The sequence below is a fragment of the Paramisgurnus dabryanus genome, chromosome 3 (assembly GCF_030506205.2).
Source record: "Paramisgurnus dabryanus chromosome 3, PD_genome_1.1, whole genome shotgun sequence".
Lineage (NCBI taxonomy): Eukaryota > Metazoa > Chordata > Actinopteri > Cypriniformes > Cobitidae > Paramisgurnus > Paramisgurnus dabryanus.
Window position 1 is genome coordinate 2641682 of NC_133339.1, and position 16603 is coordinate 2658284.

The window sequence follows — 16603 nt, forward strand, 5'->3', positions numbered from 1 at the left end:
ATTAACACCTCAAAGCAAACTTCAAACCGTGAGCAGAGACGAAGCAGCCATGACACAAAAATGTGTCTGTCTAAGATCACAGCTAAGACCAAAATAAATTGGTTTAAATTGTATATATTATATATCCTTGTATTGCATGTTTGTATCTGTGATGAACCACTTTCTTGTAACACTATAGGGATGCTTTGTTCATCTTAGCATATCTCATAATTCACATTCATGAGATTACTATTTGATGTGTGTTTCAAACCATACCTGGTTTACACTCTTAATAATCCCCTTTTCCTTTCCTGATCAATGATGTGCATCATCTTACCATAACTGATATCAAACTTGTTAAATATTAATCCAAATTATTATTTAACAAAATCTTTAGCATAGTCCATCTATGCAAATGAGTCTGGTAAAACAAAGACAAAGTTTTCCTACTCTATCAACACCCTTTTGGATTGGTCATCTGAACTTCAAGGGGTTGGTCTAAACTCAGGTTAAGAGGCCTGCACCCCAATTCATCGATGCTCACAGCACACAGCTCACGCACAGCACGCCAAACGGCTGCTCAACAGCGAGGCCACGGCTCCCAGCCGGGCTTGCTGTGAGACCTGTCCCTCTCTCGGATAGTTTTGACGGGCACCCTGACACTTGGACAAACTTTAACAAATTGGACAAATTAATCGCCACAGATTAACCAGACCGACGGATTAACCCAAAAAGGAACAACTCCTATGGACACCTCCAAGGACTCCGTCACGTGACCACAAACTCAGGAACTCTCTTCCTCGCATACGCGCCCATACAGCTGGACGTACACACGTGCCTCACAAAAGCCAAACGCAAGTATCGCTTGTTCATTCGCTGTAAAAAGTTAGTGCCCCTTTTAATTAAGGTGATTCTTAGAGTTCTGATGATTTGTGCAGAAGTTAAGTCTATAGTGATATTGCCCTTCTTTTACTCTCTCTCTCTCTCTCTCTCTCTCTCTCTCTCTCTCTCTCTCTCTCTCTCTCTCTCTCTCTTTTAATTTTCCATTCTTTCTCTTTCATATATGTTTCTTGTTTGTTGTTTGTATGTATAGTTAGTCTTGTGTGTTTTTGTAGTGTAATGTAGTTTAATATACCGGTTTTGCATTTCACAATTGAATTGTTTCTGTGTTCAATGCTCATGAAATAAATGTCACTTAAATGCTATAAAAATACTTTATAGCAGTAAGAATGTTATTTTCTAAAGGCCACAGAATTAACTTCTTAAATGAACAATTATGAGTATTTGCTGGACAAATACATTAATTAATTGTTATTATTATTCTGCTAAATCAGTTTAAAATCTTAATAATTTGTATAATTAATTAGTTAATTGTACTTATTATTCCATTTGAGCTAAATATGGGAATTTCCCCAAATTCCCTTAAATTCCCGTAGTGTTTCGGTTGGAGGTTTATGGTGTTTTAAATAACGCCGTTCTCCTCCTCCCGCTGATTCGCTACATGATGTATGTTGATGGAGATACCGAAAACCTTATAGGTTGAAGAACGAACGAATGCCGACATCTAGAGAGAGAAACAAAGGAGGAAGAAATGTATTGCTGTGAGTATACACCTGTGGAAGAGTGTTTTTTACGGAAGTGTGGCATACCGGTTGGCGACTGAAAACCGCCCTGCCAGTGCATCTGGAGTGTTTGCAGCGTGGATTAACGTAGAGAAACGTGGGACGAAGGAAGTGCAGCAGCCGTGAGTAACAAAAACCTATTCCATTGGAACGAATTGTGTATCTTTGACTTGTGCATTTTCTGAGTACCTCCAGGAGAAGAAGGGCGGTGTGTTCACAGAGTGTGGTGGGTGAGTCTTTTGATGTAGAAACTTGCACGTTGAAGTGGTGCTGTGTATTGCCGTGTACTGCAGTGAAATTGCTGTGTGTCTTGTCAGACGTACCCCCGCCTTCTCTCACTTCGTCGAGGTAAGACGAAGAGGCAAGCGGCCCTAGAGAAACCTGTAGATATTTATGTTGTGACTGTGTTTCAGTTTCAAACAACGGTGTGGTATCCTGGAGTGACTTTCCATCTGGACATTTGGTGGATCTTATAGAGTGGTGGTGAAGAACTGCAGAGTTAGTAGTGTGTGAGTACTTCGGGCCAATAGCATTGCTACCTTACCTGTGTGATTTCCATTGTCGCAGAGCTAGAGGCGAAAGAAGTCCACCGCCCCAAGGTCTCTACAAAGGGGCGCCCCTGTCCAGTGTTCGATCGCCCGACGGGTAGCGAGGAAAGGGCAGCGCTCGACCCGGTAGACGGTGTGACGTTCCCGCCCCTCTGCAGACCAAAGAGCTCGCCGACAGGGTCTGTCCCCGGCGCCCAACGGGAACTATTGCTTATTTGACACACTGTGGAAACCAGCTGTCGTAAGTCCGCCACCCTGTAAAAGTATACTAACCTGTTAAGCCTGTTTGGTCAACAGAGACGAAGAGTGTGTACATTGACCTGAGAGGAGCCACTGTTGAAACCACGTACTTACAGTACGTTACACCCGGAAAGAGGTGAGAGCTATCCAAGTCAGATTAATTGTGTCCTTGTGTCCCAGCCGCTGCCTGTGGAGAGAGAGAACAAGAGTGAGCATTAAGAGCACGAGGTGTGAGAGAACCTGCACTTACCAAGAGCTGTAGCCAGCGAAGAGGTGAGAGCTATCCAAGTCAGATTAATTGTGTCCTTGTGTCCCAGTCGCTGCCTGTGGAGAGAGAGAACAAGAGTGAGCATTAAGAGCACGAGCTGTGAGAGAACCTGCACTTACCAAGAGCTGTAGCCAGCGAAGAGGTGAGAGCTATCCAAGTCAGATTAATTGTGTCCTTGTGTCCCAGTCGCCGCCTGTGGAGAGAGAGAACAAGAGGAGCATTAAGAGCACGAGCTGTGAGAGAACCTGCACTTACCAAGAGCTGTAGCCAGCGAAGAGGTGAGAGCTATCCAAGTCAGATTAATTGTGTCCTTGTGTCCCAGTCGCTGCCTGTGGAGAGAGAGAACAAGAGTGAGCATTAAGAACACGAGCTGTGAGAGAACCTGCACTTACCAAGAGCTGTAGCCAGCGAAGAGGTGAGAGCTATCCAAGTCAGATTAATTGTGTCCTTGTGTCCCAGTCGCCGCCTGTGGAGAGAGAGAACAAGAGGAGCATTAAGAGCACGAGCTGTGAGAGAACCTGCACTTACCAAGAGCTGTAGCCAGCGAAGAGGTGAGAGCTATCCAAGTCAGATTAATTGTGTCCTTGTGTCCCAGTCGCCGCCTGTGGAGAGAGAGAACAAGAGGAGCATTAAGAGAACGAGCTGTGAGAGAAACTGCACTTACCAAGAGCTGTAGTCAGCGAAGAGGTGAGAGCCATCCAGTCAGATTAATCGTGTCCTTTGTGTCCCGGTCACTGCCTGTGGAGAGAGAGGAAAGGAGAGTGAGCCGACGACAAAGAGTTGTGCGAGTCCAAGCGGTGAAGTGCCGCGAAGCGCCATACAGGTACGCAGACAGGAGAAATCAATACCAACACTCATTGTACTTTATTCTGCCTCCAGGAGTGAAGAGGAGGGCGCCACGGGTAGAAGGAACCAGGCAGGAGCCTGTTCTTCGACGTCCCCCCCCCGGTCGCTCACTGGGCCGTGGCCCCCCTGGAGGGCGGAGCCAGACTTTAGTTTTAATTCCCCTTTCCCCAATCCCCAGCACATTTTAAATATTTAATAAATAAAGAATTATTTTATACTTACCTGTCCTCGTTGTTGTCTGGTCATTGGGCTGGCTTTGGGGACCTCCTCGAGGTGGAGTTTGAGAAGGGGCGTGGCTTTAGCCATTAGCAGCCAGCCCCTGGGCGTGACATAATAAACAATGCCACATTTCTTTATCTTTGACGGCCCTTTGTGTCTCCTTGTTGCCTGTACAAATTCTGAGTTTCTCAGGGCAGCTGGACAGAAATGTTAGAGATGACGTCCAACCCCTATGAGGATTCAGATGACAGCAACTCTGAATCAACACAAAACTGACATATGTTTCTTATTGTACTTAAGCTGTAAACATTGCTATAACATGCTCAATGTTACCAGCAGTTACAGCAAGATCTTGTTGAAAAAAATAATTGATTTTATATTGACAGATAAACCAACTCTGACTGTGCAGCCACAGACGTCTGTGTTCATTGGAGACTCAGTTACTCTGATCTGTGAGATTCATCAGTCCACTGGATGGGAGTTTATCTTTATCAAACCTCCAAACACTGAATACCATGAAGCTACAGGAAGTAAAACAATCAGATCTGTACGACTCTCTGATGGAGGAGAGTACAGGTGCATAGCCGGAAGAGGAAATCCTCAGGTTTACACACAATACAGTGAACCAATAACAGTGACAGTACAGAGTAAGCATTTATAGTCACATAATACACTTTGTTTTAATAGCATGATAACATTTGAACAGTTACAGAGGAATAATATGATACAGCATATATGTTTTGCAATCAATAAGTATTTTTGACAATATTTTCATTGTACAGAAAGACCAACACCTCAAGTGTCTGTTTGGCCTGATGATCATGTATACAGAGGAGAAACTGTCACTCTCAGCTGTGTCATCAGTGGAGGAGGAGTTAGCAGCTGGCAGTACAGCTGGTATAAAGATTCAATCATCCAGCAGTATAAACTCCAGTATTACACAATCAGATCTGTTACTGAGTCTCACACAGGTAAATACACCTGTAGAGGAAATGAGACCAGAGGATCACGATACTCACACATCAGTAATGCAGTTAAATTGAGAGTATCAGGTGAGTCTGGTTATTATCATTCACAATATACAGTCATATTCAGGGCCGGCGTCATGGGGGGGCATTCGCGGGCAGTGCCCCCCCAAACAGGTTGTTGTGCCCCCCTATAAAGTTTTTTATTAATTTAATATATATCAAGAATAATTAAAATAAATTAAACATTGAATGTTTCATGACTTGTAATCAAATGAGGAAAATATAGTTGATATAAGTTTTCTTTAATTAAAATAGACCAGTTTCTCTGATTGGATGTATTGCCGCATCTCACCCGTCTTACGTATTTAGCATATTTGTGACTTGATACTAGCAACATGTTTTTTCGCGGCATTTTATGGATCGTGTAAAATATGGATATTAGAACATTTAGAACGAACCAGCACCGCCTGCTTCATCTTCATGCAAACACAGACTGGCTCAAACTCAGAGATTAGAGGTCGAGGTGGAATTTACAAATCTACAGGACACAGCTTTAAGGAAGTTTAATGTTCGTACACGCCGTCTTCAGCTATTTTAAAGGTAAGTTAGCATTGTTTTAAATTACGTAAGCTTAAATGTGAAGTGTGGCTTTAGACTATTAACAGCATTACGACGTGATTATGGTAAAGCGGCGTTTTTAAAGCTAGGACGCGGTGTGCGCTGCGCTATGAAACCTATTCATTTCAATGGCTTGCGCCGCGCGAGGGCAGTTTGTTGTTGTGTCGAGCAAAGCGCGAGCGCAGCAGGGCAGCTTGCGCTCACGCCGCGGTCGAAGTTCAATAGTTTTGCGCATAGTTTGTGGTCTTTCGCCCTTAATACGGGAAATGAGCTGACAGTCTGTACCAGTTGTATGAATGTGTGCTTGCTGTGTTTTAATGTCTTGTTTTTGCAAGTTATTGTTGCTATTGCGTGCCCCTCCGTTGGAAGCCAAGTGCCCCCCTGTTAGTTATGGTCTGGCGCCGGCTCTGGTCATATTCAACTCATCATTACAAACTTCAGTTCAACCTGTAGTTTACCAGGTTAAATGCTTGGAGTCAAAATTACTTCTACAAGAGCGACCTGATTTATACAACATGTACAGCAAAATCTCATTATTATGAAATAAGATATAAACATTTAAACGACAATTGTAATGAAAGTCGAATATATCTAAAGCTACCTTTAACTTTTCCAATGCAAAAAGAAACATCAGTTTAGAGAGACTGAAGTGTGATACAGCGAGAGACAACATGAATTTTACGGTCATGGATCTCAGTCACTGTAGACTTCATATTTAATCTGACAGTCAGTTATTCAGTAGGTTATCACAAATATTTTTGGCATCATTCGCTTTGCTCTGTTATCTTTATAACTTTGTATTATGTACCTTTTACACAAAATAAGATTTTGTTGAATTATAGATTTAGAAGAATTGGAAAGACTTTAAAAGAAAGACTAAACTATAATTGAATGGTTATACTTTGCTTTTTGTTACACTTTGGATGTTAACAGGCTCCTTATTTAGTTTTATTAATCCCAAAATTTGCTAGTACATTTTTTAATATTCATTGTGCTTACGGAGGAAAGAAATTCATGCAGGTTTGAAACAAACATAATTGTCTAATTTTCACAACCCAGTTTTTTATCAATTGAGAAAGTTTTGCTTCTTCCTTGACAATGGTTATTGTTTGTATAAATCAAATCAAGTGTTTAATCTTTGTCAAGTGTGTAATCTGTTTTGTTTAGTATTTTACATGATGATATTATGCATTAATTGTAAAATAAATGAATTGTTTTTGTACAGAGAGACCCAAACCTGTAGTGAGTGTTTATCCTGATAAACAGCTGTTCAGAGGAGAAACTGTTACTCTGAGATGTGACATACAGGATACAGGAGACACTGAGTGGACATACAGCTGGACTGTAGAGAAGACAAATAACAGAAATATAATCACACAATGCAACACACAAGAGTGTAAAATCAACAACATTCAACAGACTGACAGTGGTAAATACACCTGTAGAGGAAAGATACGTGAACAAAACACTGAGATGAGTGATGCTGTTACACTGACTGTATCATCAGGTGAGTTTATATGTTTGTTCATCATTATTAGTGTGAAGAGATGAAGTGTAACATGTTATTCATGAGAGATTGATCAATTTCAGATAAACCACAGACAGTTTTAAGTGTTTCTCCACAGCAGTGGTTGACTGAAGGAGATTCAGTGACTCTGATGTGTGAGGTTATAAATTCATCTACAGGCTGGACATTCAGCTGGTTCACTGTACAGAGTCTTGACTCAGGTAATATCTCATTCATCTCATAACAAATACATCAACTGGATTCATTCAAAACAATTTTACAGTGAAAGGTGATTTTATGTATTTCATGTGCAGCCCTTTAATCCTTTCTACAGTGAATAAAGATGTTGATTATGAGCTGGTGTCAAAGAGCAGTGGAGGATCTAAAGGCATCTACACAGTGAGTTCAGTGACTGTGAAGCACACAGGAGTTTATATGTGCAGAGCAGAGAGAGGAGATCCAGTCTATCACACAGAGTACAGTAACACACAAACACTGTGGATCACTGGTGAGTTCAACACACACAACTAAACAACAACAATCTCTTACACACTATGGGCTCTATCTTGCACCCAGCGCAATTGACTTTGTCAGTGACGCATGTATCATTCGTATTTTGCCCCGGCGCACAGCGGGTTTTTCCCTCCACAGACACACGTCGACAAACTAGGGAATGAACTAGCGCTCCCTGGGCGGTTCAGCGCAAAAAAAGAGGCGTGTTCCGGCGCAAACCATCCCTGATGCTATTTTGCAGTTTCAAAAAACAATTGCGCCACTGACCAGAAAAAAAAAAGTTTAAAGTCAGTGGCGCGTTGCGCGTTTTTCATTATGCTATTTTAAGGGCGCATGCTTGACCGTATAGCTTGCACAACGCACATATTGCATCTAATCTACACAGATGCAACAGTAATTTTTGCAAATCATAAATTGTTACACTAAAAAATATTAATACACGAGATAAGGGGAATCATAGTGGTGAGCATTGTGGTGATAGTTTTTATTTATTGTGTGGCTGCGTTAAAAAATTCTCATGCAAATAACGATTAAAATATTTTCATAAGTTTGTTGTGTGGCTGTATTACGTTTATTTTATGCCCTTGCATTTAAAGGGAATGTTGGCTAGCGTTCTGATTGGTTTATTTGACGTTACGCCCAAACCACACCTATGAATAATGAACCTACTTCAGACCAACCCTTTATTGATTTGCGCCCGGCGCAAGAGTTATTTCTCACGCCGGGAAAATAGCAACAGCGCCCAAGATCCGCCCACAAACTCACTTGCGCGTTGCGCTTCGCACTTGCGTTTCAGATCGTTAAAATAGGGCCCCATGTCTTATATCATTCATTTATTCATTTATCTCTTATAAAGATGATTTTTTGTCATTTTCTTCTCAGGTGTTTCTCCTTCAGTCTCTCTGATCATCAGACCCAACAGATCTCAACACTTCTCATCTGAATCTCTCTCTCTGAGCTGTGAGGATCACAGTAACTCTACTGGATGGACAGTGAGAAGATACACAGATAAACTGAAACCTTGTTCATCATCAGACTGGAGATCTACAGGAACAACATCTACATGTAAAATCAGTTCTCTCAACACATCTGATACTGGAGTGTACTGGTGTCAGTCTGAATCTGGAGAGAAACTTCATCCTGTTAATATCTCAGTACACAGTGAGTTTCTATTTAGTTTGTATTTATTTGTTTAAGAGGCAAACATTTTTTTTACAATCGGTGCATAAAAATAAATTCATAATCAGAATTCAGTCATTGTAATAATCAGTGGCTATTGAATAAATTTTTTTGAAATATAAATGCATAAAATTCCTTCTGCAGAACTTGAAGTCCATGTAAAGTTCAATATTAAATGTGTTCTCAGTTTGTGACACGACAGACAAATGTGATAAACCACCCAGATAAATATGAGTGTCACCAGGTGACTATGGGAGGGCGGGAACCAAAAGTGGCGGAGAAAGGTTCCGTGAAGATGGTTTCCGCCCAGACCCGATTCTAAAAACACCAGTTTACTTCCTGGTCTCCCTGACGACGAAAATCATGAGGAAACGAGCAACAGGTGTGGCGAATCAGTGAAGCAACACAGGATTGGAGGAGAGAGTAAAGACAAGCCACATAAAAAGGTCCAAGAAGCACAAAGGAGGGAGAGCTGTTTTCGGGCGTGAGTCCCTTTATGCCTTGGGCAAACTGAACCCCACGCTCCATCCCTGGAGGAGCCGAAAGGGCGCCGTTGATCTGTGATTCACCTATGGTGTAAGGAAAGAGTGCGGCTGCCAGAAGAGGCGAAAAGGACGGGGCTGTGGAAATTAAAGGGACACCACACCGGGGTGCTTTTTGGTGTACTTTGTGTGCGCTGTGTTGCTGCTGTGCAGACCCGCTTTATTGTTCCATATCGATCCCTTGGGGATGAAAGAGGTGTACGACGACTGGGCGAAGAGAATTACTGGATGATCATACGGGTGACTGTGCCACTATTGAGTCAAGAAGTACATTGCTGTGGGATCGTACTGACAACAAAGCGTGAGTACCAGCTGATGTGTGTTAACGAAGTATTTTAAGAGCTACTTGGTGTGTGTTGAAGGTCCCTGGCCCCACCAAAGAGAGGAGCGTGGGCGAGCCGTGGATCGACCAGAAACACGGGTGAGAAGCTCGACTGGGAAACTGTGTGTTGTCTGTTTATCTGGCCCTGCGGAGAAAGGAAGCGTGGGTGAGCTGAAGAGGTAACTGTGAACATACGGGGGCTACATTGATCAACATTGTGTATTAATCCCGTCTTCTCTAGGGATCGAACAACGTTCCACCCGTCTCACGAGACAGTCAAAGTCAGGCGGCTCCAGTCCATATATATTCATGTAAAGTGTGTGTGCAGAGTGCTATGGATGGCTGGTGATTATTGATTGTGTTTACACTAAAGCTTGCTGTGTGTGCTGTGCTCGTAGCGACCGAAGCTGTCCTGACCTGGACGGGTCGTGAGAAGGAGAGAACACGCTGTGGTCTGAGCCCTATGAGGAAGGGAAATTACACTTCTTTTTGTTTTGCCTCCCTGTGTGTTAGCAAGAGTCACGCCACCCCAGCTAGCAGGCAGTGGTGAAGCCCGGCGGTACATCGGAGTGAGTAGCAGCCAACGTGCATTGTACAGACGGAGAGTCGTAGGGGTGTGTAGATATATCCCACCGAAACCTCGGGTGTGGGCGGAGCCCCGTCGAGAGTTCGCCCCAGCTCGTTACCCCGGTTACCACAACAGAAGGGGGGAGCTAGGGAAGCGTTCGGCTCTGTGCCACACGACTCCTCAGTCCCCACGACACCCCGGAAGCTTAGGTGAAGGGTGGAGGTATACCGTGTATGGACGCTGCTGCGAAAACCCACTGCCTGTAACAGCAACGAGAAGTCTAAGTCTTGTGAGTAACTTACCATTGTGATGTGTTACCTACCTCTGCTTACAGCAACGTCTTAAAGAGGAACGAAGTGTGTCAATAGTGTGAACCACTTACCTGTGTCCCAGTGAACGCCCCGAAGTAAATGGGAAGTCCAAGTCTTGTGAGTAATATTACCTGCAAAGTGTGTAACCTACCATCACCCATAGTAACCCTCGAATGAGAGACAAGCCGCCGATGTAGTGCGAGTATCCATCTCTGGCCACGATTTGCACCCGTGGGGCAAGAGAGTTCCCCGAGGGACCGGGACGTCCAGCCAAGGGAACCTACCAAGAGAACAAGAGACCAAAAGAGGTTAGGCAAGTAGCAACGAGAACAGAAACAAGCCACTAATAGCGTTTTCCCTGTCTGCCTCCAGGAAGAAGTGGAGGGCGCCACGAGTCAAAGGACCAGCCCAGGAAAGCGTCCCAGTCCCCGTTTCATGGTCCAAACCGCCTGGAGGCCAGAAAAAGAAGCCCTTTCCCCTTGCTTTTAAATATTTAAATAAAGTTAATTTTAATTTATAGTATACTTGTTTGTCTGGTCATTGGGGTGGTCTTGGGAAACTCCTCGAGGTGGCAATCAGAGAGGGGCGTGACCCTTATAGAGATCTCGGGTCCGCCCCGGCCTGTGACTGTCACAGGGTGACTACGATAGGGCGGGACCAAAAGTGGCGGAGAAAGGTTCCGCTCGGAAATGGTTTCCTGCCAGACCTCTTTTAACAAACACCATTTTACTTCCTGGTCTCCCTGACAACACAGATTACGGGCAAACGAGCAACAGGTGCGACAAATCGAGCTGGCAACTCGTGATTGGAGGAAGAAATAGAGACAAGACACATAAAATGGTCCAAGGAGGCACAAACGAGGAGGGTTGTGTCGGGTACGCGCTTCTTGACTGCCTAGGGCAGAACTAATCGCACGCTCCATCCTTAGAGGAGCCGGAGGGCACCGTTGATCCACGGAGGCAGCCAAGAGAGGCGAAAAGGACGGGGCTGTGAAAAATTAAAGGGACACCACACCGAGGCGCTTTTGGTGTACTTTATGTGCGCTGTGTTGCTGCTGTGCAGACCCGCTTCATCGACCTACATTGATCCCTTGGGGAAGAAAGAGGTATAGGACGATCGGGCGAAGAGATCATCGGGCGATTTCACGGGTGACTGGGCTAGTACGAAGAGTGAGTAACAGCTGATGTGTGTTTATGAAGTACTTAGAAGAAGAGCTGCTTGGTGTATATTCTAAGTGTGTTGAAGGTCCCTGGCCCCACTGTAGAGGGAAGCGTGGGCGAGCCGTGGATAAACCGGAAGCACGGGCAGGAAACTCAGCTGGGAAACTGTTTGTCGTCTGGCCCTGCGGATAAAAGAAGCGTGGGTGAGCCGAAGAGGTAACGAAGAACATACAGGGGCTACGTTGATGATAATTGTGTACCAATCCATCTTCTCTGTGGCAAGAACAACGCCCAACCAGCCTCACAAGGGGGTCGAGGCCAGGCAGTCAAGTCCGTAAATTCACGTGAAGTGTGTGCAGAGTGCTGTGGGTGAATTGTGATTATCATTTGTGTTTACACTAAAGCTTGCTGTGTATGCTGTGCTCGTAGCGACCAAAGCTGCCCTGGCCCGGACGGGTCGTGAGAAGACAAGAACACGTTGTGACCCGAGCCCCATGAGAAGAGGAAACTAAACTTTCTTTTTGCCCCCTGTGTCTCAGTAAATGCCCCGACGTGAAGGAAAAGCCCAAGTCTTGTGAGTAACTTACTTTTGTGATGTGTCACCTACCTTTGCTTATAGCAACGCCTCAAGGAGGAATGAACCGTGTCAATGGTGTGAATCACTTATCTGTGTCCCAGTGAATGCCCCGACGTGAAGGAAAAGCCCAAGGCTTGTGAGTAACTGACCTTTGTGATGTGTCACCTACCTTTGCTTATAGCATTGCCCTGATGAGGAACGCAAGGCCCCTGCTCTAACGTGGAGTGGTCTAGAGGACGGAAGAAGAGACTGTTTTAAATTACCCTCCCCCTTTCCCCTTATGTTTAAATTATTTAATAAAATTGCAGTTTTATAGTAATTTACTTGTCTGTCTGGTCATTGGGGTGGTCTTGGGAACCTCCTCGAGGTGGAAATCAAAGATGGGCGCGACCTAATAGCATCTCGGGTCCGCTCCGGCCTGTGACATGAGTGTTTAAAAAAGCCAAATAAATAAAATAGGTTTCTCAAAATCTTGGAAAAACAGGCTGGATTCTTGAATTCTCTGCTCTTAAACACTGGGTGCGTGTCTGTTTTCAGAGATGAAACCACGCCCACTCAGGGGAAAGATGCCTCTCTTAACTGTAGCGGTTGGATGCTCACGGTTATGTTAGTGTAGCAGGGATATGTTGTTACACCATATTATAAATAATTTTTGTTATTATTTTTTATTATATTATTTGTTTTTATTACCATCTGTTTTGGGGCATTTTATTTTGAAAACATTACGTGTTTTTATTAAATACAGAGGGTATGCATTGACAGCACTTTTCCACTTGCTCTCTCGAGTGGCAAAACACATGTTGCACATGTGAGAGATGTGTAAGCGGCTAAGCTATCATCTCAAATATGTATTATTTATGTATATTTTCTAAGCACACTTAAGATAAATTCTAGCCTATTAATATATGGTAAATGGACTGCATTTATATAGCGCTTTCATAGACCAATGGCCGTCCAAAGCGCTTTACAATTTGCCTCACATTCACCCATTCACTCACACACTGACAGCGGTGTAAACCATGCAAGGCGCCATCCAGCTCGTCGGGAGCAGCTGGGGTTAGGTGTCTTGCTCAAGGACACCTCGACACTTGGTCAGGTGGAGCAGGGGATTGAACCACCAACCTTTTTAGAAAACCTACATGAACCACTGAGCCACTGCCACCATTAGGTTATATATTATGCAATACATTCTTTGTGAGTTCTTTTATTAACTGTGTACTTAACATGTATTTTGTGGTTAACAGGCACAACTAAATAAAAGTTGCAGATAACAGTAGGCTATACCTGTCTGTGTGTGTGTTTTACCACACAGATATGTTAATTGGTATCTAAGATACACTGTTATCCTGTTGTGAATTATTACTATATGATAATTAGAAGTTTGTGAATTATTATTATATAATGTGTGTTGTAAATTGTGAGAGTGTTTTGCTGCAATTTCCTGCAATAACAGAGAGGAGAGGCACAACTAAATTAAAGTTGCAGATCTGTGAAGAAGCTGTGCGCCTAGCCTTCAGGAAGAACAAAAAAGAAAGGCAACAGGCCCAGACGGTATAACACCATCCTGTCTGAAAACTTGTGCTGACCAGCTGGCCCCAACCTTCACACAGATCTTTAATAGATCACTAGAGCTGTGCAAAGTCCCCTCATGCTTTAAACGCTCTACCATCATCCCTGTCCCAAAGAAATCCAAAATTAATGGACTTAATGACTATAGACCTGTCACTTTAACATCTGTGGTCATGAAGTCTTTTGAGAGGTTGGTTTTGGCTTTTCTGAAGGACATCACTGGACCCTTACTAGACCCCCTGCAGTTTGCTTACAGAGCTAACAGGTCGGTAGACGATGCAGTCAACATGGGGCTGCACTTCATCCTGCAACACTTAGACAGACCAGGTACTTACGTGAGGATCCTGTTCGTGGACTTTAGTTCCGCTTTTAACACCATCATCCCTGCACTCCTCCAAACCAAACTAACCAACCTCTCTGTTAAAAAATTCACATCCAACATCTGCACTATCAGCACTGGTGCCCCACAGAGTTGCGTCTTCTCCCCACTGCTCTTCTCCCTGTACACCAATGATTGCACATCAAAAGACCCCTCTGTCAAACTCCTAAAGTTTGCAGATGACACTACAATCATCGGCCTCATTCAGGACGGTGATGAGTCTGCTTACAGACAGGAAGTTAAAGAGCTAGCAGTCTGGTGCAGTTACAACAATCTGGAGCTTAACCAACATGATCTCACGAAGTTCCGTGGGATAGTCACGGAATTTTTTGTTCATTTTTTCCGTGGCATTCTCACGGATCTCCTCAAATTTCCGTGGCCCTGACACGGACTTTCTTTTCCATGGCATTCTCACGGATTGGTTACTCAACTGTTTTTTCCTATTTTCAAACCATTGTCGCTTCGGTTTAGGGTTAGATTTGGTGTTTGCGTTAGTATTTCACTTTAAGTATTGGTTTATACTATTTTTTTTGATGTATTCTTTTATATTTTCTAAACTTTAATCAATTGTCGCCTGGCGTTGGGGTTAGAGTTGGGTTTGGGTAGGGATGTCATTTTATGTAAATCTAACCCTAAACCGAAGCGACAATGGTAAGAAAATAGGACAAAACAGTTGAGTAACCAATCCGTGAGAATACCACGGAAAAGAAAGTCCGTGGCAGGGCCACGGAAATATGAGGAGATCCGTGAGAATGCCACGGAAAAATGAGCAAAAAATTCCGTGACTATGCCACGGAAATTCGTGAGACACGCTCAAAACTGTGGAGATGATTGTGGACTTCAGGAGAAACCCCCCTGCACTCCCCTCACTCACCATCATGAACAGCACTGTGACTACAGTGGAGTCATTCTGGTTCCTGAGCACCACCATCTCTCAGGACCTGAAGTGGGACATCACATTGACTCTATTGTTAAAAAGGCCCAACATAGGTTATACATCCTTTGCCAGCTAAGGAAATTCAACCTGCCACAGGAGTTGCCTATACAGTTCTACTCAGCTGTCATTGAGTCTGTTCTGTGCACTTCAATAACTGTATGGTTTGGGTCAGCTACAAAATTACATATCAAAAGACTACAAAGGACAGTCCAGGGTGAGAAAAAGGGCTCAGAAAATCACTCTAGACCCCTCTCACCCTTGCCATCTGCTTTTTGAACTCTTGCCATCTGTTCGACGCCACAGAGCACTAAAAACCAGGTCAGTCAGGCACAAGAACAGTTTCTTTCCCGAAGCAATCTACCTCATGAACAGTTAAATGTTCTCTACTCTATTTTTTTATTTTCCATCAAAAATTCACACAATGCAGAAGAACAGCCGCTTCTTTAGGGATGAGGCCGTGCTCTGTGGGCCCAGTACATCACCCACCCCAATTTATCCTGAACACAGAAATGTGAAAAAAAAATTAACGGAGTAAATCCACAATTCAGTAATACACAGTTCAGTCTTTGTAAAGTGTTTGCAAAGTGTAAAGCCATATTTTATAATTTATAATCTTCAGTCATTTCTTCTGTTGTGTAGATGTTGATGTGATTCTGGACAGTCCTGTTCATCCTGTGACTGAAGGAGATCCTCTGACTCTACACTGTTTATATCGATATAAAAACTCCTCAAATCTGAGAGCTGAATTTTATAAAGATGGATCAGTGGTGCAGAATCAGACTACAGGAGACATGATGATCATCCCTGCAGTCTCAAAGTCACATGAGGGTTTCTACTACTGTAAACACCCAGAGAGAGGAGAGTCTCCAAAGAGCTTGATCTCAGTCAGAGGTGAGAGTCTATAGAAATGATGTCAAGTGATTTTGTTTGTTGTTGTTCAGATATACTGCATGATAACATGTGTTTCTGTTTCAGGTGTTTATCAGGAGATGTTTGGCCTCAAGATTTTCACTTTTCTGCTGGCAGTTTGTCCATATCTGTTAGCAACAGTCTTGCTAGTTATCAAATGCTGTAGATTGAGAGGTGAATCATCTGTCTGATTTATTGGGTCATTATATTCGATTATTATTCTGAATTTAACAAATTAGTTCATATTGTCATTTTCACTCAGTGGATCTGGATTATATCTGAATAAAATAACATTGATGTCTGTATGATAGGTGAGTTGTGTTGAATTTGTTGTGGCCTCTTGAATTTGTATCATATTTCACTTTATTAGCGCTGCTCATCTCTGTCTGTACAGATCCTTTGATTTTGTTTTTTCTAATGTTTCTCCTTCATCTACTTAAACATCTTTGTTCATTTTACTTATTATTGTCACCTTTAGCTTGCTCACTGAGAGATTTGTCAGCCACTTTTCTTCATAAAGGGTCTTTGAAATTATATGCATTGAATTTAAAAGTGTAAAATGTGCAAAATAAATAAAAAATCAACCTGTCTCTCTCCATCATTTTTTTTTTCATTCAAATACAGACATTTTATGCATTTAGTAACACAGACATAACGGTAACAATTTACTTGAAGTGGTGTTCATAAGACTGACATGACACCTTCGTAATCATGACATGACACTTTTCACAAACATGAGATTTTATGCAACTGTCATTAAGTGTTAATACTCTGTAAAATAGTTTTATAACAGCATCATGAATATTCTTCATTTCATTTTTT

At 43.0% G+C, this 16603-nt stretch overlaps 1 protein-coding gene across 1 annotated transcript; it reads left to right on the top strand.

The window, feature by feature from the left end:
- The first annotated feature begins 4237 nt into the window (after positions 1–4237).
- Positions 4238–16377, top strand: LOC135733740 (Fc receptor-like protein 5). The gene is made up of 8 exons (XM_073813741.1): positions 4238–4298; positions 4505–4774; positions 6534–6815; positions 6899–7036; positions 7159–7323; positions 8211–8489; positions 15512–15769; positions 15848–16377. Exons 1-8 carry the CDS (start codon positions 4238–4240, stop codon positions 15970–15972), a joined length of 1578 nt encoding a protein of 525 aa, XP_073669842.1. The 3' UTR covers positions 15973–16377.
- Positions 16378–16603: the final 226 nt, after the last annotated feature.

What these genes read in the sequence shown, in the direction of transcription:
- LOC135733740 (XM_073813741.1), top strand. Translation starts at nt 4,238, where the DNA reads ATGAAGCTACAGGAAGTAAAACAATCAGATCTGTACGACTCTCTGATG. An exon ending in TCTGATGGAGGAGAGTACAG is followed by an intron (nt 4,299 to 4,504) that starts GTGCATAGCCGG and finishes TTCATTGTACAG; the next exon opens with AAAGACCAACACCTCAAGTG. An exon ending in ACAAACACTGTGGATCACTG is followed by an intron (nt 7,324 to 8,210) that starts GTGAGTTCAACA and finishes TTTTCTTCTCAG; the next exon opens with GTGTTTCTCCTTCAGTCTCT.